The sequence below is a fragment of the Equus caballus genome, chromosome 13 (assembly GCF_041296265.1).
Source record: "Equus caballus isolate H_3958 breed thoroughbred chromosome 13, TB-T2T, whole genome shotgun sequence".
NCBI classification, from domain to species: Eukaryota; Metazoa; Chordata; class Mammalia; order Perissodactyla; family Equidae; genus Equus; species Equus caballus.
This window is the reverse complement of record NC_091696.1, coordinates 52,734,490-52,761,841: the sequence shown is the minus strand read 5'-3', so window position 1 is coordinate 52,761,841 and position 27,352 is coordinate 52,734,490. Positions and strand designations below refer to the sequence as shown.

At 57.3% G+C, this 27,352-nt stretch overlaps 4 protein-coding genes across 42 annotated transcripts in view; 2 read left to right on the top strand and 2 right to left on the bottom strand.

Annotated features, from left to right (window-relative positions):
- Positions 1-10,521, top strand: part of BAIAP3 (BAI1 associated protein 3) — a 15,598-nt gene extending 5,077 nt beyond the window's left edge. For 2 of the 5 annotated variants that reach the window (XM_023616663.2, XM_070231168.1), the window contains exons 2-35: positions 44-184; positions 459-546; positions 746-826; positions 1,185-1,292; positions 1,717-1,776; positions 1,920-1,986; positions 2,088-2,283; positions 2,657-2,701; positions 2,830-2,907; positions 3,030-3,132; positions 3,438-3,545; positions 3,642-3,737; positions 3,868-3,971; positions 4,403-4,523; positions 4,818-4,942; positions 5,020-5,110; positions 5,294-5,350; positions 5,442-5,539; positions 5,642-5,693; positions 5,785-5,915; positions 6,384-6,507; positions 6,586-6,729; positions 6,841-6,933; positions 7,018-7,209; positions 7,283-7,351; positions 7,450-7,529; positions 7,598-7,706; positions 8,070-8,141; positions 8,272-8,352; positions 8,438-8,558; positions 8,640-8,763; positions 8,840-9,045; positions 9,120-9,515; positions 10,320-10,521. In XM_023616663.2, the coding sequence (XP_023472431.2) occupies positions 54-184; positions 459-546; positions 746-826; positions 1,185-1,292; positions 1,717-1,776; positions 1,920-1,986; positions 2,088-2,283; positions 2,657-2,701; positions 2,830-2,907; positions 3,030-3,132; positions 3,438-3,545; positions 3,642-3,737; positions 3,868-3,971; positions 4,403-4,523; positions 4,818-4,942; positions 5,020-5,110; positions 5,294-5,350; positions 5,442-5,539; positions 5,642-5,693; positions 5,785-5,915; positions 6,384-6,507; positions 6,586-6,729; positions 6,841-6,933; positions 7,018-7,209; positions 7,283-7,351; positions 7,450-7,529; positions 7,598-7,706; positions 8,070-8,141; positions 8,272-8,352; positions 8,438-8,558; positions 8,640-8,763; positions 8,840-9,045; positions 9,120-9,223 (3,459 nt within the window). In that variant the 5' untranslated portion in view covers positions 44-53 and the 3' untranslated portion in view covers positions 9,224-9,515; positions 10,320-10,521. Of the gene's footprint in view, positions 1-43; positions 185-458; positions 547-745; positions 827-1,184; positions 1,293-1,716; positions 1,777-1,919; positions 1,987-2,087; positions 2,284-2,656; positions 2,702-2,829; positions 2,908-3,029; positions 3,133-3,437; positions 3,546-3,641; positions 3,738-3,867; positions 3,972-4,402; positions 4,524-4,817; positions 4,943-5,019; positions 5,111-5,293; positions 5,351-5,441; positions 5,540-5,641; positions 5,694-5,784; positions 5,916-6,383; positions 6,508-6,585; positions 6,730-6,840; positions 6,934-7,017; positions 7,210-7,282; positions 7,352-7,449; positions 7,530-7,597; positions 7,707-8,069; positions 8,142-8,241; positions 8,353-8,437; positions 8,559-8,639; positions 8,764-8,839; positions 9,046-9,119; positions 9,516-10,319 lie in introns of those variants that run through there. The other 3 variants (XM_070231169.1, XM_023616662.2, XM_070231167.1) reach the window with 3 other exon arrangements.
- TSR3 (TSR3 ribosome maturation factor) lies at positions 10,304-12,985 on the bottom strand. 2 transcript variants are annotated; one of them, XM_023616671.2, is made up of 6 exons: positions 12,761-12,985; positions 12,467-12,665; positions 11,882-12,075; positions 11,209-11,385; positions 10,974-11,037; positions 10,304-10,702 (listed from the first exon to the last, which is right to left on the bottom strand). In XM_023616671.2, exons 1-6 carry the CDS (start codon positions 12,870-12,872, stop codon positions 10,519-10,521), a joined length of 930 nt encoding a protein of 309 aa, XP_023472439.1. In that variant the 5' UTR covers positions 12,873-12,985; the 3' UTR covers positions 10,304-10,518. The 2 variants fall into 2 exon arrangements, with proteins under 2 accessions (XP_023472439.1, XP_023472438.1); XM_023616670.2 differs by having other exon boundaries at positions 12,446-12,665; positions 12,761-12,974.
- On the top strand, positions 12,940-24,808 carry GNPTG (N-acetylglucosamine-1-phosphate transferase subunit gamma). 2 transcript variants are annotated; one of them, XM_023616672.2, is made up of 11 exons: positions 12,940-13,069; positions 13,166-13,223; positions 13,301-13,368; positions 23,180-23,234; positions 23,301-23,384; positions 23,465-23,558; positions 23,642-23,756; positions 23,825-23,907; positions 23,988-24,119; positions 24,202-24,283; positions 24,375-24,808. In XM_023616672.2, the coding sequence occupies exons 1-11, from the start codon at positions 13,009-13,011 to the stop codon at positions 24,470-24,472; spliced, it is 930 nt and encodes a 309-aa protein (XP_023472440.1). In that variant the 5' UTR covers positions 12,940-13,008; the 3' UTR covers positions 24,473-24,808. The 2 variants fall into 2 exon arrangements, with proteins under 2 accessions (XP_023472440.1, XP_023472441.1); XM_023616673.2 differs by lacking the exon at positions 23,988-24,119 and having other exon boundaries at positions 12,947-13,069.
- Positions 24,654-27,352, bottom strand: part of UNKL (unk like zinc finger) — a 46,065-nt gene continuing 43,366 nt past the window's right edge. For 20 of the 33 annotated variants that reach the window (XM_070231174.1, XM_023616668.2, XM_070231172.1 and 17 more), the window contains one exon: positions 24,654-27,352. In XM_070231174.1, the coding sequence (XP_070087275.1) occupies positions 27,197-27,352 (156 nt within the window). In that variant the 3' untranslated portion in view covers positions 24,654-27,196. The other 13 variants (XR_011424391.1, XR_011424389.1, XR_011424390.1 and 10 more) reach the window with 1 other exon arrangement.

The window sequence follows — 27,352 nt, the reverse complement described above, 5'->3', positions numbered from 1 at the left end:
ACGAGTGGAAACTGGAGGCCCCGGCTGTGCTGTCTACCCACAGGTCGCCCGCCATGTCCACCCTGCTGGACATCAAGAGCAGTGTGCTCAGGCAGGTGCAGGTGTGCCCGTCCTTCCGCCGGAGGACCGAGGAGGAGCCGGGGAGCACCAGCGCCGACCCTCAGGAGCCCCCCACAGGGGCCTGGTGGGTGCCCACGGCCCCACCCCACACAGTCATCCTCACTGGACCTCACACACCAGCTGCCCCAGCACAGGCCCCCAGGAGAGCCCAGGAGGGCCCAAACCCCAGGCCAGGGGGTGCACTGTGCCCGTCATACTACACCCCAGCTGTGCAGAGACCCGGGAGGCCCCCCTTGGTCGTGTGGGCTGGTTGCTGGTCCCGGGCAGGGGCTGGTGCGTGCTGTGAGCCATGAGCTTCCAGGAGCATCAGCTGACCTCCAGCCTGGCCTTTCCCACAGGAAACCTGGGGATGGCGTGGAGTTCTTCTCCCAGATGCGCCGCATCCTGAAGAAGGGGGAAGGCAGACAGGGCCTGCCGTGCCCCGAGGTGAGGACAGGGCTCGGGCCTGCTGACCGCATGGGGGCACCGTGCCAGGCCTCCCCAGAGCCTTCCCCCTCTGCCTCCAGCCTCCGCCCCTCGACTCCCTCCCTCCCTGGAGCAATCCCTGCCCGGCTGGCCGCGGATCCTGGGGGGGCAGCCAGGATCCCTACCCTCGGAGGCCCTCACCCCAGTGCCCTCCTCACAGGTCCTCTTGCGCAGCGGCTCACCAGCCCCCGCTGAGCCCGTGGATCCCAACCGTGGCCTGAGAGCCCTGACCCAGGAGGAGGTGAGGGGCACAGGGTCTGGCCCCAGGGAGGGGCTGTGAACATGTCTACTGTGTGCTGGGCCCAGGGTCTGGGGATAGGTGGATAGCAAAGGTGGCAGGAGTGGATGGCTCAGGCCTCCCATGGAAGTGAGTAAGGAGCGGAGGTCAGACGTGAGGAGGGGCCCCCAGTGGAGGGCGTGGCAGGTGTAAAGGTACTGAGGCAGAGTCTGGGCTCTGCCAGTGAGGGGGGCTGCTGAAGGCTGGGGGCTGGGCATGCAGGGGGTGGACACAAGCAGGCTGAGACCCCTCTGTGGCCAGGGCTGAAGAGAGACAGGGCGGGGTGGCCTGGACTCAGGTGTGCTCCCCACCCGACCCACAGGTGGAGATGCTCTATGAGGAAGCCCTGTACACGGTCCTTCACCGCGCAGGAACCATGGGCCCTGAGCAGGTGAACGACCAGGAGGCCCTACTGAGCTACCTTCAGCAGGTGAGCCCTGTCAGCCCCGCCCACCCTGCTGGCCAGGCCTGCCCTGCTCTGAGGATTCAGACCACTGCCCACCCCTGACCCACTCCCGTACCTGCTGACATTCTCATTACCCGAACAGCACACACACACACACATGTGCGTGCAGGCAGACACGCACACACAGGCTGACAGGCACACCCAGAATGATGGAGCGATGGACAGACACACACAGAGAAGGGTAGAAAGAAGGACAAACCAAGGGATGGACACTCAGGAGGAAGGATGGATGCACAGACGTACCTTTCCTCTTCACCTGTGTTCTCCCCCGACCCGCGAGGTTTGCAACCAGGCATCCCTGCCTGGGGCCATCCCTGAGGTCCCCGGGATGATGGCCAGCCCCGCCTCAGCGGTCACCTGGGCCCTCACACCTGCCTGCCCTGCACAGGTGTTCAGCACCAGCCCCGAAGAGCATGCTGAGGCCATTGAGCGCGTGAAGAAGGCCAAGGTGAGGCTGCTGCCCACCCAAGCAGACACTGACCTGCCGCAGTGCCCTTGGCCAGGGGTGAAGGGGTGAAGCGGGCACAGGGCAGGGCCCTGTCATGTCCATGCTGAGCCCTGGGAGGTCCCTCGGCACCCCTCTGCCTGCAGGCCCCTACGTACGCCCTGAAAGTTTCCGTCATGCGTGCCAAGAACCTGCTGGCCAAAGACCCCAATGGTGAGTGGGGACCAGCCGGGACCTTGGCCGCACCCAGGCCTTGTGGCCATGGAGGGATGGAGGGCCTGGGGTCAGAGGCTGAAGCACCCACCGTGTCCCAGGCTTCAGTGACCCATACTGCATGCTGGGCATCCTGCCGGCCTCGGGCACCCCGCGGGAGCCAGGCTCGCATAAGGAGCAGCGCTTCAGCTTCCGCAAGGGCAGCAAGCGTGGCGGCCCACTGCCAGCCAAGTGCATCCAGGTCACCGAAGTCAAGAGCAGCACCCTGAACCCTGTCTGGAAGGAGCACTTCCTCTTGTAAGGTCCCTCGCCCAGCTGGGCAGCAGAGTGGTCAGGCATGGGGCTGCTTGCAGGGCCAGAGCCGGTCCTGGGGCTGCATGCAGGTGGCTGTGACCTGAGAGGGACAGCTCACAGCTGTCCCTGGTCTCAGTGACTGCCCCAGGGAAATGAGGGGGGCTGGTCATATGCCCACTTTCCAGAGGAGGAAACTGAGGCTCTGAGAGGGGCATCATGCCCCCATGGCCACACAGTCCAGATTCAAACCTGGGCAGCCTGTCTCCAAAGCAGGAGCTCATGACCCCTCCCTGTGGCTCTGGAAGTTGTCCCTGCCCCAGCCCTGGACCGAGGACCACCCCGAACCCTCATGGGCATCACTCTGTTCTCCTTATAGTGAGATCGAGGATGTCAGCACGGACCAGCTCCACCTGGACATCTGGTATTGGCCTCTGTGCCCTGTAGGGCTGGGGGTGTGGGCGTCTCTGGTCTGGGGGGAGTGGGGGGTGTACTCAGGGCTGGACTGGGCTCCAGGCAAGCCAGGCCCCCCCCTCTTGTCCCGACCCCCAGGGACCATGATGATGACGTGTCCCTGGTGGAAGCGTGCAGGAAGCTGAATGAAGTCATTGGCCTGAAGGGCATGAGCAGGTATGTCAGGTGGGACCCTTGTGCCCCTCAGACCCTGCACCAGCAGCTTGGCCTCGGGGGCCAGTGCGTGGTGGCTGGCTCCCCAGGGACCACAGACATGATGCCCATCCTGCTCTGCCCAGGTATTTCAAACAGATTGTCAAGTCGGCCCGTGCAAATGGGACAGCAGGGCCCACGGAGGACCATACCGATGACTTCCTTGGGTGCCTCAACATACCCATCAGGGTGAGTGGGCACAGGGGCTTCACTCATGCAACCTCTGCTGGTTGCACCACCCTCTTGGGGGACTGCCCATGGCTGTGTCTTGTGATCCCCCAAGAGTCTCCCGTCCTTCTTGGGCTTGGGGGGCCACCGTGCTGGGTGGGGGGGCAGGATATCTTCCCAGGGCTTCCTGTGTCCAGGCATGCTGAGCACTCACTGTGTGCTGGTCACACGTGTTCAAGGGGGAGAGGAGGCCTGTGTTCTCCCAGTTCCCAGAGGGTCTGTGGGAGGAAGAGGGAGGAGGACTTGTGTGACTCCCCTTCCTCCAGGAGGTGCCTGTGGCTGGCGAGGACCGCTGGTTCAAGCTGGAACCGCGCTCCAGTGCCTCCCGCGTGCAGGGCGACTGCCAGCTGGTCCTCAAGCTCATCACCACGCAGGTGGGGAGTCTCGGGGACCCCACCCTGCACCCCCTGCCCTGCACCCCCACCCCTGGGCTGGGGCAGAGCTGGTGATGGGCGGTCTCTGCGTTCCAGAGGGACACAGCCATGAGCCAGCGCGGGCGGTCAGGCTTCCTGTCCTACCTGCTGCTGCTCAGCCGTCTGCTGCAGTTCGAGCACCGAACTGACGAGGTAGCGGTGTCCCCAGAGACCCGGGGGGCGGCCAGGCGTGGCCTAGGGAAGGCGACCGGGGAGGCCGGAGATCAGGGCTGGGAGGGGATGGGGGTCTTCTGTCTCCACCCACGTTCGGCCTCTTCCCCAGCCCAACTCGAGCAGCTGGCGCGGCGAGCTCAGCGGACCTGCGGCCACCGTGCTGTGCCTGCACGGAGCGCAGAGCAACCTGTCGGCCCTGCAGTTGGCGGTGCTGTGAGTGGGCGGGGCCGCGAGGGCGTGGCGTGGGGAGAGGCGGTGCTGTGATTGGGGGGCAAGGGAAGGGGGCGGTGCTGCCGGTGGGCGGGACTGAGTGGGTGTGACCCCTAGCGGGCAGGGCACTAGGGCGAGGCCGGGGAGGGAGTGGTGCGCTGTGTGGGCGGGGCCCTATAAGGGGAGGGGCGGTGAGTGGGCGGGGCCTGGCAAGGTATGAGGCTGCGAGTGGGCGGGGTTCTGGAAGGGGCGGGGTGTCTAGTGGGCGGGACCGCGATTTGGGCAGGTGGGGCTTTGAGCGGATGGGGCCGCGAGGGGGCGGGGTGGGAGCTGGAGGCTCACGCCGGGCCACTTGGGGGACACGGTCTTGGGGGACACGGTCTTGGGGGACCGGACGTGACGCCGCTGTCCCAATCGTGGGCGGGCCCCCACAGGCACTGGCAGGTCAGCAGCCGCCACCATCAGACCCGGACCCTGGACTACGGCTACCTGCTGGGGCTGCTGGAGGACATGCAGGCGCACTGGGAGGAGTCGGCCTCGCTGCCCCAGGAGCAGGTGGGCTCGGCCGCGTTGCTGAAAATGCCGTTCCTGGAGGGTGTGCCGTGGGCCTGCTCGGGCTGGGCAGACAGTGAGGGGCCGAGTTCTGCCCTGGCAGGAGCACGGCCTGGAAAGTTGATATGGAGTTAAACGGGTGAGAGAGGCTGTGCACTTGGGTCAGCAGAGCAACAGAGAAGAGTGGGGCAGAGGAAACAGCTGTGGTGCCGTGCAAAGGGCAGAGCCTTGAGGACGGGCTGGCCCCGCCAGGGGAGGGCGCTGAGGGATCAGCTCTGAAGGGCCCTGTCCCCCCAGGAAGAGAGCCTGGCCGACAGCTTCTCCGCCTTCTCTGAGTTTGGGCTGCGGCTGCTGCGCCAGCTCCGAGACTACTTCCCTGCCACCAACAGCACGGCTGTCTACCGCCTGGAGCTGCTGCTGAAGTGGGTGCAGCCGTGCGTGGGGTCGGGGTAGGGGACCGGGTGGGGCAGCCTCCATCAGCAGGCGGCCCCTCACCCAGGTGTCTTGGCAAGCTGCAGCTCTTCCAGCCTGCCTTTGAGATCTGCCCGTTCGAGACGGAGCTCAACATGGACATCGCTGCTGCCCTGAAGGTGCGTCTAGGAGCCTGGTCTTGGCTAATTGTCCAGCCCCTGCCCTGCATCCCACAGCTGCCCTGCCCCCACGCCATGCCCCACTCCTGCCCCTGCCCGGTCCACTGGCCCTGGCCTGCTGTACTGCACACTCCATTGCCCTTCCTCCCTTCCACCACGCTGCCCTGGTGGTTTGCCTTGCAGAGAGGCAACCGGGAATGGTACGACAGGCTCCTGAACAGCAAGAGTCCTCGCGAGCAGGTGCCGCTCAGGGCCATGGCCACAGGGGAGGGGAGGCGGGTGGCAGGTGGGTGCAGGCCAAAAGGTCAGTGTGAACCGGGCTTCCTTGCAGCCGGGGCCACAGCGCCTTGTGGGGCTGGTCGAGCTGGCTGACGCCGTCTACGAGGACCTGCAGTCCTGCTACGGCATCTATGCCAGCCTCTTCCACAGGTGGGCCCAGGGCTCTCCCTGCTGCCCCTGCACCCAGCCCTTCAAGTGCTGCCGCCGGGTGGGGGTGGGGACGAGCAGGTGTCTGAGGTGTGTCCTTTGCAGCATTGTCAAGGTCGACTTCTTCACCCTCACCTTCCGGCAGCTGGAGCGCCTGGTGAGGAGGGGGCAGTGGGGAGAGGCCCCCTGACTGGGAAGGGGCCTGGGTTTCCTTGTTGGCGTCGGCCTGACTCAGTCCTCCTGGGCAGGTGGCCGAGGAGGCGTGGGTGTTGACGGAGGAGCTGAGTACCAAGATGACCCTGGAGGTGGCCTCAGGGCTCTTCGAGCTCTACCTGACCTTGGCAGACATCCAGTGCTTCTGGAGCAGCATCCCGGGACGGTGGGTACCCTGCCCCACCTGTCCCACCTGTCCCCATGTCCCCCTGCCCCTTCTGGCACCATCCCCACTTGTCTCCCCCACCTTACCCTTCCTCCAAATGTCCCCCTCCCCTCTGCCCCACCTGTTCCCCCCTCGTCCACTTGTCCTCCTCCCCCACCTGCCCCCAGCCCCCCTGCCCCATCTGGCCCCCTCCCCACCTGTCTCCTCCACCTTTCCCCTCCCCTACCTGTCCCCACCCCATCTGTCTCCTTCCCTTAGCTGCCCTCCTGCACCACCTGTCTCCTTCCTTCCACTTATTTCCCTCCCCTACTTGTCCCCTTTCCCCCCATCCTCCCACCCCACCTGTCCTCCAGCTCCCTCTAGGAGGACCCTTTGAGGCTCTGTCGGGTTCCCCCTTAGTTCAAGAACCTGGGACGTGCTGGCTTAAGGTGTCTGAGTCTGAGAGCTCTGACTGGCCTTCTGTCCTAGGGACAGCCGCTCCCTGGCGCTGGCTGGCATCCACGCCCCATTCCTGCCCGCTGTGAAGCTTTGGCTGCAGGTGCTGCGGGACCAGACCAAGTGGAGGCTTCAGGGAGCCGTGGACGTGGACACAGTAAGTGAGCACCCAGGCCTGAGGGTGCTGGGGTCATTGGGCCCCCCCAGCAACCCAGGCCTCCTCCTGCCTTCCTAGTTGGAGCCCATGGATGCCTCCTCCAAGCACAGCAGCTCCGCAGCCACTGCAAGCCTCTGCTTCAGCCACATCCAAGAGCTGTGGGCCCGCCTCGCGTGGCCGGACCCTTCCCAGGCCCAGGGGCTGGGCACCCAGCTCGGCCAGGTGCGTTGGCTGTGGGGTGGGGAGTAGGGCCCAGGAGGAGATCGGGGTCCACAGGGCAGCAGGGCTGGCGGACACGGTCCATGGCTCCCAAGTCCCCATCTCCCACTCCAGGACTTGTGTGAGGCTGCCCTCTTCTACACCCAGCTGCTGCGGAAGAAGGTGGACGCTCAGCCCGGGGCTGCAGGCGAGGCAGTGAGCGAGCCGGTGAGCAGGCTGGCGGGCAGGCGGGAGAGGGCAGGAGGCCACCACAGGACCGCCAACCCACCCATGTCTGGCGCACCTCCCCAGCTCTGTGTGGTCCTCAACAACGTGGAACTCCTGCGCAAGGCTGCCAGGCAGGCGCTGCGGGGTCTGGCGTGGCCAGAGGGGGCCGCAGGCCTCGAGGGGGTGCTCCCACGCCCCCTGCTCAGCTGCACGCAGGCCCTGGACGAGGACCTGCAGCAGGAGGCCCACACTGTGACGGCGCACCTGACCTCCAAGGTGGGCAGGGAGGGGGGGTGGGGGACCTGGCTGCCCCCACAACCCCACAGTGCTGAGCGCTGCCCTCCCTCAGATGGTGGGTGACATCAGGAAGTACGTGCAGCACATCAGCCTCTCGCCCGACTCCATCCAGAACGACGAGGTGCGTGCCTGGCCGGCCGAGGGCTCTGCATGGTGGGGGGGGTGCACTTGTGGGGTGGGGGCCCAGGCACAGTCCGGCCCTGAGGACCCTGTCCATAGGCCGTGGCCCCGCTCATGAAGTACCTGGACGAGAAGCTGGCCCTGCTGAACGCTTCGCTGGTGAAGGAGAACCTGAGCAGGTACGGTCCAGGATGGGTGGAGCAGGGCCGGCCTGTGGACTGCTCACAGACGCTGAGTGTCCCCGCAGAGTGCTGGAGGCCCTCTGGGAGCTGCTGCTGCAGGCCATTCTGCAGGCACTGGGTGCAAACCGCGACGTCTCTGCCGACTTCTACGGCCGCTTCCACTTCACGCTGGAGGTAGGGCCGCCTGGAGCCCTCCCTGCTGGAGCTCTGGGCCCTCTCCCCGCTGGCCCAGGGCGACAAGGCTGCTGACCATTCCCTTTCCCCTGCTGCCCATCTACTTGGATGCCTGGCCTTCCCAGCCTGGACAGCTTCTCCTCTGGGGATCCACCCAGGCCGTAGTTCCTCCCTGGAGCCCTGTGTCAGTAACCCCTGGGCCACCTGTTAAAACAGCTGTCTGGCCTTGGGTCCTGAGGGTTTCTGAGGTGCTCCAGGGGTGACAGGTGGCTCTGCCCTGGGCTCCTGGGAGCTGCTCAAGGCTTCATCTGTCTCCGCCCACTGTCCCCGCCCTGACATCTCTTCCTTCTCCCTGTGCCCCAGGCCCTGGTCAGTGTTTTCCATGCTGAGGGTCAAGGTCTGCCCCTGGAGAGCCTGAGGGATGGAAGCTACAAGGTGAGGCCTAGCCCCGGGGGTATCTGATGGAGGGAAGGGGAGGCGTGGACAGCGGGGACCTGAGTTCAGCCACTGGCCACGTGTGACCTGGGGCTGTGAGGAGTCAGCCCCCACCGGCCGCTGCCCGCAGAGGCTGGAGGAGGAGCTGCGCCTGCACAAGTGCTCCACTCGCGAGTGCATCGAGCAGTATTACCTGGACAAGCTCAAGCAGGTAGCGCACCCGCCCGGGGTGGGCACGCGGCCCCGCCCCTGGGCGTCCCTGAGCCCCGCTCACTGGGCCATGGGCCTTTCCACAGAAGTCCCTGGAGCAGAACCGGTTCGGGCGCCTGAGTGTCCGCTGCCACTACGAGGCGGCTGAGCAGCGGCTGGCGGTGGAGGTGCTGCACGCCGCTGACCTGCTCCCCTTGGACGCCAACGGTGAGGGAGAGGGCTGTGGCGGGGTGGGGGCCGCCGCGGCAGACAGTGCAGTCTGCTCACTGCCACTGCTGGGTCCCCCAGGCCTGAGCGACCCCTTTGTGATCGTGGAGCTGGGCCCTCCACACCTCTTCCCGCTGGTCCGCAGCCAGAGGACCCAGGTCAAGAGCCGGACGCTGCACCCCGTGTACGACGAGCTCTTCTACTTGTGAGTGTCCCGCCCTGCCCAGCCCACCCCGAGCGAGTGGGGTGCAGGGCTCTGGGTGACCGCCTTCCACCTGCAGCTCTGTGCCTGCAGAGGCGTGCCGCCGCCGTGGCGCCTGCGTGCTGTTCACGGTCATGGACCACGACTGGCTGTCCACCAACGACTTTGCTGGGGAGGCGGCCCTTGGCCTGGGCAGCATTGGCGGCGTCGCACGGCCCCCAGTGGGAGGGAGCATGAGGGCCGGGCAGCCCATCACCCTGCACCTGCGCCGGCCCAGAGCCCAGGGTGAGTGACGGAGGGTAGGGGGGGTGTGGGGCCGCTGGCTGGCCAGGCCTGATGCCCACCCCGCCCTCTCGCAGTGAGGTCTGCACTGCGGATGCTTGAAGGCCGTGCCAACAAGGAGGCACAGGAGTTTGTCAAGAGACTCAAGGAGCTGGAGAAGTGCATGGAGGCGGATCCCTGAGCACCCCCGTGGCCGCCAGCCCCAGGCCCTCCTCAAGTCGCTGTGGTGTTTTTTAGCCCTGTGGTCAGCTTTGTGCAGCCAGGGCTCGCGGCGCCCCTTGCCCTGCTGCGTGGCATGCATGCTGTGGCTGGACCCCCCAGCCCGTCTGCCTGGCTGTGTCTGTGTGGTGTGTGCTGTGAACCCCTTGGGCCCAGCAAGCCTCGCCCCACCCTGGATCTAGGCGGCTGATTCAGTGGGGCCTGGCCAGCACCTGCCCCCGCTGGACGCAGAGCAGAGTGGGCCTGGCCACCAGGTGAGCTTCCCCACCTGCTCCCTCGGGTTCCAGACATGGCACAAGGCTGCTGGTCTTAGAGCAGCATTCTCAGTGGGGTGGCTCTGCTCCCCAGGGGACAATAGGCCATGCCTGGGGACATTTTTGGTGGTCATCACTGGAGGTGAAGGCAATGCTACTGGCCCCAGTGGGTAGAGGCCAGGGATGCTTCTTGACATCCTGCAGTGAACCAGATGGCACCCTCCCCCCAAGAAAGAATGGTCCAGCCCCAGTGTCACCAGTGCTACAGAGGAGACCATGTCTTAGATGAAGCTCTGTCCGCTCTCTCTCCTGGGGGCAGGGGAGGCGGGCAAGGCCTACCTAGGCAGAGAAGCAGGAAAGCCTGAGTTTGAGTCGAGAAACAGCTCCCAGAGCCCTAGGTGGAAGGAGAGGGTGAGCATCCACAGGGTTCCCACCCTCTCCTGGCTCCAGAATCCTCCACCCACAGGGCCTGCCGAGGGGAGGTTTGCTAAGTACTACATCAGTCTCCAGTCCCCACCTGGCTCCTGGACCCAGGAGAAGGTCCCCTCGGCTCACTCTGTGAGCCTGGGGATGTCGCCCGAGGCTGGTGTGTCAGTGTAAGGGACCGTACAGACTAGTTGGCTGTCCGACTTCTCCTTTCGCGTACACACACGTGCCCACACAAGAGCTACTCCGTGGCCTGCCATCCCCACAGCCCAGACCCTTCCAGGCAGGGTCTGCCTCACCAGAGGCGGAGAGTCCCCCAAACCCTCAGGCCAAGTGCAAAGAAACAGAGGCTCACGCTGGGGTGTCCTTGGTCTGCAGCTTCATTGGCAGGGCTCCGAGGCAGGACCCAGAGCCAGGCCGTGTTAGAAGTGCTGGGAGAGAACCTGGACAGAGTCCAGTCCTGCTGGCAGCTGCAAGGGGCCGAGGCCACCAGGCCTGCCTGTGTTCCCACGAGTTCCGCCGCCATCTCTAGATTTCCTTATCACTCCGCCTCGAAAAATACACGTGTCCGCAACCTTCAGTCTCTCTGCCGTTTCTTGATTCCTTTCCAAACCTCTGTGGGGGCCCGGGCCTCAGCCCCTCGCTCTGGAGTCCCCTCCTTTTCAGAGCAGCTGCCGCTTCCTTCTTGCTCAGGATCAGGCCCATGCTCCTCAGGCTCATCCTCACTGTCACCGTCACTGTCACCACTGTCCATGGGCAGCCTGGGGGTGGTGGTGGGAGAGTGTTTTCACTAAAGATGTCATCCCTGCCAGACTCACCCATAAAAACCCCAAAGCTGAGGACAGAGTCCTCCCATTCTGTGTACTTGAAACCAAAACCTCTCCAGTGGCATGTCCAGATTCCCTTGTTCACAGTCAGAAAACCACCATGTGTTGTTTAGGACACTGCCCCCCGCAGCAGGAGGGGCTGAGGCCAGAGGCCGAGGAGAGCCCTGGGTCTGGGCTGTCACGACTGGGAAACTCAAGGACCTACCGGGTGCCAGCCACAGGCCTGTTGGGGTTTGCAAACTCTCTTCCTGAATCCACGTCAAAGGGATCTGAGCGGAGAGAGCCAAGAGAAAAGTACCTGTAGGTAAGCTTACAGCAGAACCGAGTGTCCCCCAAGCTGTGGCAGGAAGGACCCCCCCCCCCGGGTTTTTCAAAAGGAAGTGGCAGGCCTGGAGGGTCCTGACTCCCACCTAGGGGCTCGCATCCATGCCAGGCCTCACCGATTTCCTCCTCCTCGGGGTGCTCCTTGGCGTGGACCAGGAACTCCTGCTCTGCCTGCAGCACCTCCTCGGGGCCGCTGCAGGCTGCGTACTTGTCCAGGAGCTGGCGGTTCAGGTCTAGGAAGCCCTTGCCCCACTTGAACTTCCGCAGCAAAATAACAGCAAGGTCTGAGAAGCCTGTTGGTGCGGGAACAGGCAACCCAAGGATGACGGCGATCTCTCCTGTCGCCCTCACTGCTGGGAGGTGCTGCTGCCCCGGGAACTGCGAGTCCCTGCCAGACACCATCCTAGAGTCCAGACAGCCCAGGCCCCCTCACCAGCTTCTGCCTCCGCAGCCCACTAAGTCCCTCTCCCCAAGTCTCACAGGACCGCCCTTCTGGGCCTCTATGTGGACTCTAAGTCCTGAGGATGAGCTGAGGGGTGACGGAGGGCTGTAGGGCAGTGGTGCCATGACATGGAGGAGCCAAATACAAGTGCTCGTGGGCCACTGTTCATTCTCCTCCACCTCAACCTCACAGGCCGAGGGCTTAAGTGGGAGTTGGGATCAAAACCCTGGCCTGTCTATCTTGACCACCTCCCCACATACCCTCACATTACTCCTAGGACTTGCCAGCAGAAAACACACTGCTGGGAGCAGAGCCAGACCTCCAGGCTGCCAGGCCCCGACACTCACCCAGGATGCAGAAGGTGGCCGCAAAAGCCTCCACGCAGGACAGTTTGCAGGGCCGGCCATAGTTCACCGGGTTGGCGGCCACCAGGTGGGGCAGCAGCCGCAGGTGGCCCCCCCGCATCTTCCCAAACGGTGTCTCATCCAGTCTGGCCCAGGAGCAGTCGATGACGGCGACCCCGGACTGTGCCACTAGCTGTCTGCCAGGAGCAGAGAAGGGCTAGGTTCCGGGTTGGTATGTCCTTGGAGGCTGGCCTCACTGGGGATACAAGGGCATCATTCCCCTACCGCCAAACACCCCCCCAAGGGCCCTCATGGCCCAAACTTTCCAGACAGCTGGAGAGGAGGGAAGCGTTCCTGGAGCAGGCTCATTTATTCACTCAACAAACGTTTATTGAGGTCTGGTGTATACTAGGCTCTATGCTAGGCAATAGAGACGAACTAAACAAATAAGTACGAATAGGTGAGCCCTAGAAGGAATGATGCGCTACAGCCGAGGACTTATTAAGACGGGAGCGTCCAGGAAGGCCCCCCGCCCCCTTCTTCCGTCCCCGGGCCTCTCGCGCCTACCTGTCCGCGGGGGACACGTACTGGGAGGCCATGGGGCTGAGCACGAGGCCACCGAACCTGTGGCCCAGGCGCAGGCAGCGCACCAGGCCCAGGCGGGCCAGCTTGCGGCCGGTGCAGCGCCGGGGGTCGCAGTGGCCCAGCTCCCACATGGCCAGCGCGCAGGGCAGCCGCGGCGGGCCCGGGCTGTCCTCGTCCTCGTCCGCCTCTGGCTCCACGGCCGCTGCACCGGGGCAGAGAAGGGCACTCGGCCTCAGTGGGCCGGTCTCTGGCATCCGACCTCCAGCCCGGCCCCGACCCCGGTCACGCCCCACTCACCACGCAGCGCGGCGCCCACCTCCTCCGAGAAGGCTTCCAGGGAGCGGCCCGCAGGGCGACGAGCGCGGCCGCCTTCAGCTCCGGCCCCGCGCGCAACCTTCCTGCGGCCCATGGCTCTGGGTCCCCTCCGCGGGCAGCCGGGGCGCCCGGGCTTCTGCGCCTGCGCCGGGCGCCACTTCCGGTTCCGGGGGCCGCTCACGTGACCCGCCGACGCTCACGTGACCGGCCGCCCGGCCGGCGGCGGAGCGATGGCGGCGAGGTTGTCGCGCCTGCTGCGGCTGCTGCTGCTGCTCGGGCCCGCGACGCGAGGTGAGTGTCCGGCCGCCCGCGCACCGCCCAGGCCCCCGCGGCCGGAGCCCCTTCCCGACCCGTCCCCGCGCCCTCCTCACCGCCCGCTCCCCGCAGGGCCCGCGCCGGCAGCTGCCGCCAAGATGAAGGTGGTGGAGGAGCCCAACACGTTCGGGTGAGCGGGCGCGCGGCCCGTGGGGCGGCTGAGGGGCGGCCCGGGCCCGCCTCCCCCTGACCCTCCGTCTCCCGCAGGCTCAACAACCCGTTTCTGCCGCAGACCAGTCGCCTCCAGCCCAAGAGGGACCCTTCCCCCGTGTCTGGTGCGTGCGGGACCCTGGCCGCGGACGGGGCGGGGCCAGGAGGGGGCTGGCCGGGCTTCCCAACCGGCGGGGCCGGGTCAGCGCTGGGGAGCCTGCTCGAGGGGGGCCGGGGAGGGAAGGGCGGCCTCGGATGAGGGGCCCTGAAGGTTCGGGCCTGGAGGATCACGCGTTCGTTTGTCAGCCTTTTAAAATTATTTTTAAGCGCGAGATAATATTCCAGGGCGTTCTTGTACTAAGTTAGTTACCACCTGACGCAGCCCTTTATTTCCTTCTCTAGAGGTGATCTCTGTTAAGAGTTCCGTGGTCTGTTCTTCTGGATCTATTTTATGCTTTTACGTGCACAAGTATACGAGGAAAAACGTCTAGGAATTTTTTTGTGATCTTTGCTGCCGTTTTTTGCAGCAGTGTTACTACACAGGGTTGCTAATTTGCAGTTGTTGCTCACTGTGTGTCTTGCGTTCTTCATGGTGTGGGATGTAGGTCTTCATTCTTTTCACTTGATGCTTAGTAGATGGCTCTGCGTTCCTTTATTGTCAAGCGTTGTGGTGGTTGCGTTTTTTGGCCCATGAGAAACAGTGGCGTGGAGAACATCCCTCACACGGCCTTTTCTGTGCCTGTGTGAGTGGCTTCCTAAGGCAGGATCCCAGAAGTGGAATTGCTGGGTCATTAAATGAGTTTTAAATATAGCAAAAATCCGAGAATGTTTTTATTGGATTCTACTGTGTGTTAGGGTCTGTGCTGGGGATGCGGAAATGAACAAAACATTCAGTGCCTGTTCTCAGAGCTGAAGACAAGGTCTAGTGGGGGGGGGAGGCAGTAAACAGATGGAAGCAAAATGCAGAATGACCGATGTTGTCCAGTGCTCTGTAGGTATGGAAAGCAGGGGGAGGGGGTGTTATTTAGGGAGTCAGGAAAAGACGGAAGCGACCTTTTGGCCAAAACGTGAAGGAGGACAGGGAGGAAGGGATGTGGATATCTGGGAGCAGAGGAGCTGCGCAGAGGGAGTGGCCAGATAATGGCCTTGAACAAGGAGGCCAGGGCCACGGGGGCTGGGGGCCAGTGAGAGCAGGCATAGAGGCAACAGGTGTGAGCTCTCACTCTAGCCGCTTTTTATTATGGAAAGCATCGAAGAGGACATGGAAGGAATGGGACAGTGAACAACAGCTAACATTTTGCCACACGCGCATCATCTTCCTCTGTTTTCATTTTGTAAAAAGTGAACTTTCATTTTCTGAGCCATTTGAAAGTTGGTTACAAACATAATGACACTTTATCCCCAATACTTCCAGTGTGAATCTGTCACCCAAAAAACTTAGAGGTAATTCTATAATACAACCAGTCCACATCCACATCCCCCAGTTGTCTCAAGAATGCTTTCTTGGGGCCAGTCCCGTGGCTGAGTAGTTAAGTTCGCACACTGCGCTTTGGTGGCCCAGGGTTTTGTTGGTTCGGATCCTGGGCTCAGACATGGCACCACTCCTCAGGCCTTGCTGAGGTGGCATCCCACATAGCACAGCCAGAAAGACCTACAACTAGAATATACAACTATGTGCTGGGGGGCTTTGTGGGAGAAGGAGAAGAAAAGGAAAAAACAGATGTTAGCTCAGGTGTCAATCCCAAAAAAAAAAGAATGCCTTTTACAGCTGTCCCACCCGCCCCACCCCAGGCTCAGTCATGGGTCCCACATCCGTGTGGTTAATTATGTGTCTTTAGTCTAAACTTGGAACAGGTTCCTCCACCCCTGCCCCTTTTCAAAAAGTTTTTATGACGTTGACTTTTGGAATGGTCCAGGCCGGTTGTCTTACGGAGCATTGGACCCCCTGGATTTGTCTGCTTCGTGCTGTCGTAGAGTTTCTTCTCACTTCCCCAGTGTGTTCCCTCAATGGGAAGATGGGCCTGGAAGCCTAAGCACAGTCAAGTGAGCACTTTGGGCGGGAGTCCTTCCCAGAGAGGCAGTGGACTTCGTACGGCATCACGTCAGGGCCACATGGGACTGTGACTGAGTGCTGCCAGGGTCTGTCCGTTGAGGAGGTGGCTCCAGCCTCTGCTCTCAGCACGCTGCCTGCCAGCGGCCCTTTGGTCCTGAGTGTACTGTCTTGTGCACCCTCCCACTCCAGCCTGATGGGGGTAGGAAAGTGCTTGTTTTCTGCTTCTCAACGCGCCTTCTGCATTTCTTAGCTGGTGACTTCTGGTAAAGAGCATTCCTTTCGCCTCTTTTCTCTCTCTCTCCTTTTTGAATATCATTATTGGCTCAGATTTAATCCATATTTTTATGGAGATATTATTGACATGTTCAGTTTGATGAAGATTGACAGTTGAGCACATTCATGTAATTGCCACCCAAAACAAGATAGAGAACATTTCCATCACCCAGAAAAGTCCTGTGTGTCACTTTCCAAATCCCCTACCCCATCACTTTCTGGTGTCTGTCCCTGTAGATTGGTCTCATGTGTGCTTGGACTTCAGATAAGTGGAGTCATTTAACATATACTCCAGTGTCTGGCTTCTTTCTGAGCATCATGTTTTGGGGATTCATCTATGTTGTTGCATGAACCACTGGTTTTTTCTCATCGCTGAGTACATATAAAAACTGTGAAATCTGGGGCTGGCCCAGTGGTGCAGTGGTGAAGTGCGCACATTCCACTTCGGCAGCCCAGGGTTCGCCGGTTCGGATCCTGGGTGTGGACATGGCACCACTTGTCACACATGCATCATCTTCCTCTGTTTCATCTTCCTCACGCCATGCTATGGTAGGCATCCCACGTATAAAGTGGAGGAAGATGGGCACAGATGTTAGCTCAGGGCCAGTCTTCCTCAACAAAAAGAGGAGGATTGGCAGCAGATGTTAGCTCAGGGCTAATCTTCCTCAAAAACCCCCACAAAAAACAACTGTGAAATCCGTGTGTGGTCTGTGCTTTAGTTCATTGCAGTGTGCCAATGTCAGTTTCCTAGTTTTGGAGATGTACTGTTACGTAAGGAGTTGGCATGGAAGGAGGCTGGGTGATGGTACAGGGATCTCTCTGTGTAAGTTTTGCAACATCTTCCAAGTCTATAATTATTTCGAAATAAAAAACATACACCATACACATGTGTATATTTATGCTGGGAGAATAGATGAAATCCATGTGATTTTAAGTTTCCAATTGAAATTAATGTTACAGGGTTTCTTTCTTTCTTTTCTACTCTGTGTCCTTTTCTCTAACTGAAAAGCTAGGTTCCTTAATCACATAAATATATTAACTGGCTTTCTCCTATTATTTACATAAGATACTTTCAGAATTATAACAGTATTACTACCAACCATAAAATGATGAGTGAAGTTTGAGGGTTTTTGCAGTTCATTTCAGAATGTAACCACCTGGGCGGGGCATTCAAGCCCCGTGGTCCAGGGCTGACCACGTCATTCTTTTCTCTTGTCAGTCTGACTTCGCGTTCTGTCCATGTGTTTCTGCTTGCACTCAGTTGTAGTGCTTGCTATACGTATTTTGTGCTTTTTCTTTTTTCTTCACCTTAAGAATGTTTGTGCTGCGGACACTTTGAAGCATATGTGAAAGCAGAGCGTGTATGAGGGCGCAGGAGCCTCACCCAGCTCCCCTCACCCTGTCTTCTCTGCCACCTGCGGCTTTGAAACACATTCCTCACAACTTGCTTCATTTGTAAATATTTTGTATCTCCTAAGGGCATAGCCACAGTATCATCATCACACTTAAAAAAGCGATAATTCCTTACAGATCAACAAAAACCCCTTCAGTGTTTTGGATTCTTTGATCGTCTCAGGAATTTCTAATAGCGGGTTTGTCGAGTTGGCATCTTGGGGCTCCGTGCCGCGCGTGCTCTGTCCCCTGGAATCTGCAGATTTCCCTCTGTTGCCTTGCAATGTATTTATTGCAGAAGTGGCATCTTCTGTTTCCCACACTCTGGATTTTGTTTGTTGCATTCCCGCAGGGTTCAACATTTTGCCTTCATCTGTCAACTGGAATGAAGGCACTCCTATTTTTTCCTTTCCAGTCTGTCAGCCTTTTCTTTCTTTTTCTTGCCTGCTGCCCTGGCCAGGCTCCTGTGTTCAAGAGAAGTGGGGAAGGGGCATCCCTGCCCTGCTCTCCGGGGTCAGCCAAGGGTGTCTGTAGACGTCCCTTGTCGGGAGAGTGGCGTCCTGCTCCTGGTGGCTGAGTTTGTCCCGTGCGCGGACGCTGGATTCCGTCAGATGCGTTTTTGCACCTGTTGGGGATGCTCTTGGGTTTTCCTTTTTCAGGCTGTTTACCTAGAGACAGCACTGGTTTGTGAATGTTGAGCCAGCCCTGTATTCTTGGCCTAAACCCTACTTGGTCATGATTAATACATACATGTTTTATATATTGCTGGATTTATTGATTTATTTACCTATTTTGAGGAAGATCAGCCCTGAGCTAATATCTGCCACCAATCCTCCTCTTTTTTCTTTTGCTGAGGAAGACTGGCCCTGAGCTAACATCCATGCCCATCTTCCTCTACTTTGTATGTTGGATGCCTGCCACAGCATGGCTTGCCAAGCGGTGCATAGGTCTGCACCCGGGATCTGAACCAGCAAACCCCGGGCTGCCAAAGCAGAATGTGCGAACTTAACCACCATGCCACTGGGCCGGCCCCCTATATTTAACTTTTTGAGGAACTGCCAAACTGTTTCCAACAGTGGCTGCACCATTTACATTCCCACCAGCAGCGCACAAGGGTTCCAGTTTCTCCACATCCTCAGCAACACTTGCTATTTTCTGTTTTTTTGATAATGATCATCCTAATGGGTGTGAGGCAATATCTTGGTGATATTGAGCATGTTTTCATGTGCTTATGGGCTGTTTGGTATAGCTTCTCGGAGAAATGTCCAGTCAGTCTTTTGTCCATCTTTTAATTGGGTTGTTTGGGTTTGTCTCTTGTTATAGGAGTTCTTTGTACATTCCAGATATTGCCCTTCTTAGATGCGTGACTTGCAAATATTTTCGCTTTCTGTGGGTTGTCTTTCCACCTGTTGATGCTGTCCTTTGATGGACAAGTTTTCCATTTTGACGAAGCCCAATTTGTCTGTTTTTCCTTTTGCTGCCTGTGCGTTTGGTGTCATATCAGAAATCATCGCCACAGTGAAATCATGAAGATTTCGCTTTGTTTTCTACTGAGTCTTGCAGTCTTAGCCTCTGACCTGTTTTAGCTGATTTTTGTGATGGATTGCATTGAATCATAGATCGCTTTAGGTAGTTTTGACTTATTATTATGAAATCTTCCATTCCATGAACACAGGATCTCTTTCCATTTATTTATGTATCTTTAATTTCTTTCAGCAATATCTTGTAGTTTTCAGTGTACAAGTGGTTTGCGTCCTTGGTTTTTATTCCTAAATACTGTTCTTTTTGATGCTATTGTAAATGGGACTGTATTCCCAAATTTCCTTTTTGGAGTGTGCATTGTTAGCAAATAGAAACACAACTGGTTTTTGAGTGTCAGCTTTGTATCCTACAACTTGCTGAATTTGCTTGTTAGCTCTCACAGGTTTTGGTCGAATCTTTAGGTGTTCTGTGCATGTGGCCATGTCCTCTGCAGACACGGCGGTATAGTTTTACTTACTCCTTTCCGTCGTGGCCGCCTTTTCTTTCTTTTTTTGCCTAATTGCTCTTGCTAGAACCTCCAGTAGGATGATGAACAGTGACTGGCACTGCTGAGAGCATCTGTGTCTTGGTCCTGATCTTGGGGGAAAGCTCTCAGTCTCTCACCACTTGGTGTCAGCCATGGGTTTGCATCTATGCCCTTTATCGTGTTGACCAAGTTTCCTTCTAGTCCTCATACGCTGAGTGTTTTTATCATGAAAGAGTGGTGAGTTTTGTCAAGTGCTTTTTTCTGCCTCGACTGAGGTTATCATGTGGGTTTTCCCCTCCTTCTGTTAATGGGGTGTATTACATTGATCAATGTTTATATTTTGAACCATCCTTACATTTGAGGAGTAAACCCCAGTTGGTCCTGGTGTAGAATTCCTTCAACGTGCCGTTGAACTGAGCTTGCCAGCATTCTGTTGAGGATTTCTGCGTCAGTGTTCGCAGGACCTCGATCTGTGGTTTGCTCGTAGCTGTCTTTGGCTTTGATATCAGGATGCTGCTGGCCTCGCAGAATGAGTCAGGAAGCGTCCCCCTGCTTTGGGTTTTTGGTAAGACTTGAAGAAGGATTGGTGGATTGTGTGTTTCTAGGAATTTGTCCATTTCATCTAGGCTCTCAGTTTGCTGGTGTACATTGCATTGTATTCTCAGAATCCTTATCTTTTCTGTAAAGTTGGTAGTAAAGTCCCCACTTTCCTGATTCTAGTAATTTGAGTCTTTTTTTCTTAGTCCACCTGGCTGTAAAGGTTTCTTGATGTTGTTGATCTATTCAAAGAAGCAGCTTTAGGTTTTGTACCAGTTTTTCTCTGTCTCTGCTCTGGTCTTTATTACGTTCTCGCTCTGCTAGCTCTGGGTTTGGGCTGCTCTTCGTTTCCTAGTCCCTTACGGTGTGAAAGTCAGGCTGATTTGAGATCTTGTTTCAAGTGTGTTTACAGCTGGACGTTCCCTCCTAGCACAGCTTCCACTGGTCCCAGATAAGCTTTGTACCTTTTGTTTTTGTCTCAAGTATTTTCTAAATTCTCTTGCGATTCTGACCCAGTAGTTAAGATAAATTCCCACTTTTGCTTCTGCTCTTTATTTCTGGTTTCATTCCATTGTGATCAGAAAAGAGACTGTACGATTTCAGTCTTTGTTCAGATTATTAAGAACTAGTTTTGTTGCCTAACATATGGTCTGTCCTGGAGAATGTTCCATGTGCACTTGAAAAAAACACATATTCTGGGGCCGGCCCGGTGGTGCAGCGGTTAAGTGCTCATGTTCCGCTTCTGTGGCCCAGGGTTCGCCATGGCACCGCTTGTCACGCCATGCTGTGGCAGGCGTCCCACATATCAAATAGAGGAAGATGGGCACAGATGTTAGCTCAGGGCCAGTCTTCCTCAGCACAAAGAGGAGGATTACCAGTAGTTAGCACAGGGCTAATCTTGCTCAAAAACAAACAAACAAAAAACCCCATATATTCTGCTCTTGGGCGGAGTGTCCTGTTAGGTCCAGCCGGTCCAGTGTTGCTCCAGTCCTTGTCTCCTTAGAAGTGGGGTGGACTTGCGGAAGTCTCCCCTTCAGCTCTGTCGGTGTTGCTTCATCTGTTTCCGAGCTCTGACGCTGGGTGCACTGGTTGATGATTGTTCAGTTTGTGCCGCAGTCTGTTCGTGTGACCTGGTGTCGCGGCCCCAGCTCTCGGGTTGCTGTGCACGAGAGCTCCTCCCACCTGTCGCTCTCAGCCTGCTTGAGCCTTTACACCTCCGGCGAGCCTCTCCCAGGCGGTGTGCACTCGGAGCCTGTTCGCTTCTCCATCCAGCCAATCCCTGCCTTTTGCATGGAGAGTTTAATCCATGGGCATTTACAGTAAGCATTGATAGGGAAGGACTTACAGGAGACAAATGGCAAAAGCACATCTTGTTGCTGGATTGTCCCTCGTTTCCTCCATTACTTTGTGTCAATTTTTTCTAGATGGCAGGTTTTTGTTTGTTTTGTACGGAAGATTGGCCCTGAGCTAACATCTGTGCCAGTCTCCCTCTACTTTGTATATGGCACGCCACCACAGCAGGGCTTGATCAGCAGTGTGTAGGTCTGTGCCTGGGATCCAAACCCACAAACCTGGGGCCACTGAAGCAGAGCACGAACTTAACCACTATGCCACCAGGCCGGCCCCTCTGGCTGACAGGTTTCTATTTCCTTCTCTTCTTTTGTGTACATCCTGCAAGCTGTTTTCTTTGTGGCTACCATGGGGATTACATAACATCCTAAAGTTATTAAAGTCTAATTTGACTTTATGCCAGCTTTACTTGTCACATGCAGAAACTACTCCCATAGTGCTCTGTCCCCCCAGCGCTATTGCCCTCCCGGATTCTGTCTTTAAACGCTGGGTGCCGCTGAGCAGATTTATAGTTATTTCTTATGCAGCTGCCTTCAGTCCTGTAGATTTACGAGTCAAGATCACAGCAGAACTGGCTGTGATTCGCTCGCGCCTTTGCCTTCCTTGGAGCCTCTTACAGCCCTTCATTTCAGCTTGAAGGGCTCCTTCTGCACATCTCATCGGGCAGGTCTGTTGATAACCAACTCCCTTGGCTTTTGTTTTTCTAGGAGTGTCTTAATTTCACCCTCATTTTGGAAGGATAGTTTTCCTGGATGTGGAATCTTTCCTTTCTTTCATCCCACATCACCCCACTACTTTCTGGCCCCCAAGGTTTCTGCAGACAGGTCAGCAGGGAATCTTACTGAGGACCCCTTGACATGACGAGTCACTTCTTGCTGCTTTCAAGACTTGGTTTGTGACATTTTTCTTACGTGGGTCCCTGAGTTATCACACTAGGAGTTCAGTGAGCATCTTGGATTTCTAGATTCATGTCTCTTGTCAAATAGGGAGGTTTTGACAATCATTTCCTCAGATCCTGTCTCCCTTCTCCTTCTGAGACCCCCATAATGTGCCCCAGGTCCCTCAGGCTCTGGTCACTGCTGCTGCTTCCGTCTGCTCAAGTCTCTTGTGAATATTTCATTTCAGTTGTATTTTTCAGCTCCAGAATTTCTTTTTGGTTCCTTTCTATCATTTTCTCTTTGCCCGCATCGTTTTCCTGATGTCCTGTAGTTCTTTGCGTTCCCTTTGGTTCTGTGAGCACATTTAAGACACTTGTTTAAAGGTCTTTACCAGACCCAGTGTGCAGGCCGCTCCCGAGAGGACCATCAGCTTTTCCTTTGAATATACCACGTTTTCCTGTTTGTGTGCTTCATGATTTTGTTGTTGTTGAAAAACTGGGGCTTTGAGAAAACAGACACCTCTGCCAGTCCTTGCCACCTGGCTCCGTGCTGGGGCCATCCTCCCCCCTGACCCCCCGCTGGGCGCACGCTGAGCCCAGGAGTGGCCCGCACAGTCACAATTCTGTGTCCGCGGCTGCTCTGGAACGTTTTCATTTCCCAGGGTCTCACGCAGCCCAGTCTCAGTCGGGGCCTTAGATGATCTGTTGTGTGTCCACCCATAATCTCTTGCCCAGACATCTGCGAGTCCCTAGGCCCCCTGCAGCTTCCATGAGCGGTGCCCACTTTTCCTGCCTGAGAACATGAGCTAGGCAAAACGGAGTCCAGTCCTCCCAGCGGTCAGGCTGGAAGGTGGCAGATAAGGCTGGCCACCTCCTGACCGTGCTGGGAGTGGTGGCACATGGCAAGTGAACTCGTCCCACCAGCTCAAAGGTGGTGCTTTGTGGCTTGGCATTTACTTGGTTGCTGTCACCCCATTTTCTAGAACTCCTCTAAGATCAGTTCAGCCAGTTTCTGGTTGTCCTGTTGATGCTTTCACGGGAAACAAGCTCGGAGCTTGCTAGTGTGACATTTTGCTGACATCACTCAAGCTCTTGTGGGGTTTTTTGGGGTTTTTTTTTGGTGAGGAAGATTGTCCCTGAGCTAACTCTGTGCTAGTTTTCCTCCATTTTGTATGTGGGACGCCACCACAGCCTGGCTTGACAAGCAGTGCATGGGTCTATGCCCATGACCCAAACCTGTGGACCCTGGGCCACTGAAGTGGAGTGCACGGACCTAACCACTGTGGCATTGGGCCAGCCCCTCTCATGTCTCATTTTTACAGTTTAAACCAACCTGACTTTTTCCTGGATGGCCCAGCTTTTTGGGTTGTCACTTTTTTCTGTCCAGCGTGCGTTCCCACATGCCTGCTTTGTGCAGGACTCAGGTGGCACACTCTCCTCTTCTAGGGCCCGCGCATCTCTTCAGACTTGCTGGCAAGTGCTTCAGCCTGGTGGAGTCCACGTGAGTGTGGGGCGGGGCTGGCGGGGGTGGGGGCTGGGGCCCCCCTGACAGCGGCTCTGCCCCCAGGTACAAGTATGAGCTCTGCCCGTTCCACAACGTGACCCAGCACGAGCAAACCTTCCGCTGGAACGCCTACAGCGGGATTCTTGGGTGAGCTGGGGGATGGGAGGGGGCCGCAGGCTCCTGGGGGGTGCCCTCCACCTGCCTCACACAGCTCTGCTTCTCCCCAGCATCTGGCACGAGTGGGAAATTGCCAACAACACCTTCAGGGGCATGTGGATGAGGGATGGCGACTCCTGCCACTCCCGGAGCCGGCAGAGCAAGGTGGGGCGGTGCGGGAGGGGGCCTTGAGAGGAGGGCCCCAGCTTCCCCGCTTCCCCCACCACCCACCAAGGTTTCCCCACCAGGTGGAGCTTACCTGCGGGAAAAGCAACCGACTGGCCCACGTGTCTGAGCCGAGCACCTGTGTCTACGCACTGACATTCGAGACGCCCCTTGTGTGCCACCCCCACTCCTTGTTAGGTAGGATGCTGACGCCGGCTGGGGCGGGGGCAGAGGGGCTGAGCTAAGTCCGCTCTGTTGGTTCCTAGTGTATCCGGCCCTGCCCACGGCCCTGCAGCAGAGATGGGACCAGGTGGAGCAGGACCTGGCCGATGAGCTGGTCACGTCCCAGGTGAGGTGTGGGCGGGCACCCCCTTGGCGGGGGCAGGGCAGCCAAGAGCTGGGTGTGCCCTCTTCTTCCTTGACCTTCAGGGCTATGAGAAATTGCTCAGGGCAGTTTTTGAGGAGGCTGGCTATTTAAGGACCCTAGAAGGAAGCGAGTCTGCACAGCAGGAAGGAGGGGCTAAGGGCCTGGTGTTTGAGACCTTGGACAACTGCAGTAAGGTACAGATGGGGCGGGGGGCTCCGTGGACACGAGACGTCCTCCCCACCCAGGGGCCTGACTCTTCCACCTTTTCTGTTCTAGGCACATAAAGAACTGTCAAAGGAGATTAAGAGACTGAAAAGCGTGCTCACCCAGCATGGTATCCCCCATGGGAAGCCTGCAGGTGAGTCATGTCTGCATGAAGGGGCCGGGCTCCCCTGGGGACCTGCCGCCTACAGGCCCTGTCCTGACCTGCTGCCACCTGTGTTTGGCAGAAACTTCCAGCTCCGAGCACTTGGGCCCCAAGACACCCACAGACAGGACAGCAGAGCAGCTACGAGGTGACCCGGGACTGCGTGGGAATACCTTGTGACCTGGGACGGGGTTGGAGGACAGAACCAGACTGTGGCATCCTGTGTGGGAGGGGCAACCAGGCTGGGACCACGGTGCAGAGCAGAAAGGTCCTGGGCAGGTACACTGCAGCCAGAGGACGCCTTCCTCCGTGACTCTCAGGCCAGGCGGCTCACAGGTTGTGCTCAAAGATGTAGACAAAGTAAAGATTCAAAGTTTTAATTAATTCCCATACTGATAAAAATAATTCCATGAATTCTGTAAACCATCGCATAAATGCTATAGTGTAAAAAAAACTTAAGTGTTAACAACTTTAAACAATTCACTACCAGTAAATGATTATGTGTCATAAATACTACTTTCTGGGTTAAACTCCATTCCAATAACATTCTCATCTAAATATGCAAAACAAACATACAGATCGGCGTGTCCATAAATTAATCCACATGAAATGTCCACACTGCGTTGGTCCTCTGCTGACCAGTCACACGAATGGCCTCCTGACAGTGTTACCGCTAGTGTTGAATGTTAGAGCTGAGCAGCCGCAGGCAGCGCCAGACGCTGCAGCTGTTGCACCCAGCGCTCCCTCGGTCACCCACGTGCAGGGTGGTGAAGCCCCGAGACACCGAGCCTGGCCCCACCTCGGCCTGCGAGGCCGCACAGGGTGGCTCCCGCAGAAGGCCAGGGCCACCACAGCGAGCAGCAGGGGTAGGAAGGCCAGGAGCGCCATTCACTTGGGTGGCTCTCTGCTCTTCCTGTCACATGTCTGTCCTCAGAGCCAGTCCCGATCCCGGGAGAGTGGGTGCTTGGGACGCGCCTCCAGCCAGGGACCCCATGAGCACGCACCTCCAGTCTCCCCAGCTCCACAGAAAGAACTGAGCAGAGTAGCTTATAAATAGACCTAAAGCTTAATTGTTCTTAATTGTTTATAATTTGAAAACGTCTAGGCTAGATGTCGACGATAAACATTGTCCTGGTTCCCAAAAAAGACCAAAGGCCTGAGATGGGGAACAAGTGCATAAATATTAATAAAAATAAGGAATTTAAACAGTGATAACAGTAGCACAAAATATACGTAATTTCTAAGAGCTAATAAATCACCAGAATTAGAAACAAAGTAGATTCACTAAAACCGGGTGGATAGTTACCGTTAGTAGCGGACCAGCTGCGGAATGTCATGGATCCACCTTGAAACGACAGAACTGCTGTCAGTTCGTCTGACGTTAAAAAATGTTTAAACCTCTGACTATAGTAAATACATTCTAATTTGGTCACTGATAAAAATTTTTACCTAGTCACTTTGCACTTTAAAAAACGCTATGGAAAGTCTTTGGCGAAGCCACAGGCGGGTGGAAACGCGTCAGCGCTCACTTCCAGGCCAGAGGGCCGGTACCTGCTCCCGCCCAACGGCAGATTCTGGAAAGGTTTTCTTAGGGCGCTCTGGATCTGCTGCTCTGAGAGCAAAGTTCGGGTAAACTACAGACACCTTTTACTTCTTCCTGGGTTTCCAGGAAAAATGACTAACGCAGACCAGAGAAGATTCAAGTTGTCACTAAAATCTGACCCTTTCTCAGTAGCGTTTCTGCTGCGCCCCGAAGCCAGGCTACTGCTCAGGGTGGAGGGATGTGCGGCAGCGCCTGGTCCTTGGGGCAGCCTTCCCCCAGCGCGCAGCAGCCTGGGGTCACATGAGTGAGTGATGGTAACTGGATGCACAGACCAGGCGACAGTGTCGGCTAGAAATGTCGCCCGGGAGTCTGGACTACACCACAGCTTGGCAGCCTGTCCCATGCGGGCAGGAGTCCTGGAGGTCCCGGATGTGCATGGGGAGCGACAGTGGGCGTGTCTCCGGCCTCAGCCCCAACGCCACCTGTCAGCGAGCCAGGATGCCGGCCACCAGCTCTGAGAAGCTGGAGAGCAGGGCTGCGGGTTCCAGGCGCTCCGAGCACAACACTGAGAGTGACGCGGAGACGTCCGCCGCCGGCTCCCCTCCACTGCTCTGTCCCTAGTGTCCAATTGTCTTACAGTTTCAAGGGAGGAAATAAAACCCAACCAACCGTTTCCTTCACTTTTGCAAGGCACAGGCACTTAGACAAAGTGGCCATGGGTCGTGGGACGCGTGATCGAGCTATCTCAACGTCACTTCACGAGAGAGGAATATAAAACTCCAGTTAATGTGCGCATGCACGTGTTTAGGAAGAGTTCCTTTCATAAAATTAAAGACATCTAAATGTATATGTCTTTCAATAATCACTCTTTGCTATAAATACTATTTGTTTGCACTTAATTTGAAAACTGTAAAAATTCTAGGCATTTCTTCCTACTAGATAAATGCTCATTGCATAAGTACTAACTTCAGAATATGAAATCTAATATATTTACCATACTATGAATTAACAGTAAACTGATATGAAGTATTTTAAGTTCACAGTACACATATAAAGCTTCAGATTATCGCATATTAAAAAAACACGAACCTAGAAAGCAGCTTGTAGCAACTCGTAACATCCACCTAAATTCCTCGGGTTACAAAGTGCTGTGCCGGGACCCGAACTCCCAGGGATCTGGTCACAGTAGCGTCGGGAGCGCAAACCCTACGTGATGACCACGCCTGGGACGTCAGGCTCCAGGGCGTTCTGTGGGTTTGCCTTTAAGGGTTGGGAGGAGGATACCATGAAACCATGGGTGGGCTGCTCAGGGCCCGGGCCGATGTCGGTGGCACCAGGAGGTGAGCGATGACGTGGCGCCGTCACCACGGAAGGGGCTGGCCCTCGCAGTAGGGGCACTCGGGCGCCCCGGCCGCGCACGGCTCGCAGAGCACGCGGTGCTGGCAGGGCCGCAAGACAGCGCCTCGGGCCCGCTCCCCACACACCACACACTGTTGGGCCCGGAGCTGGAAGATCAC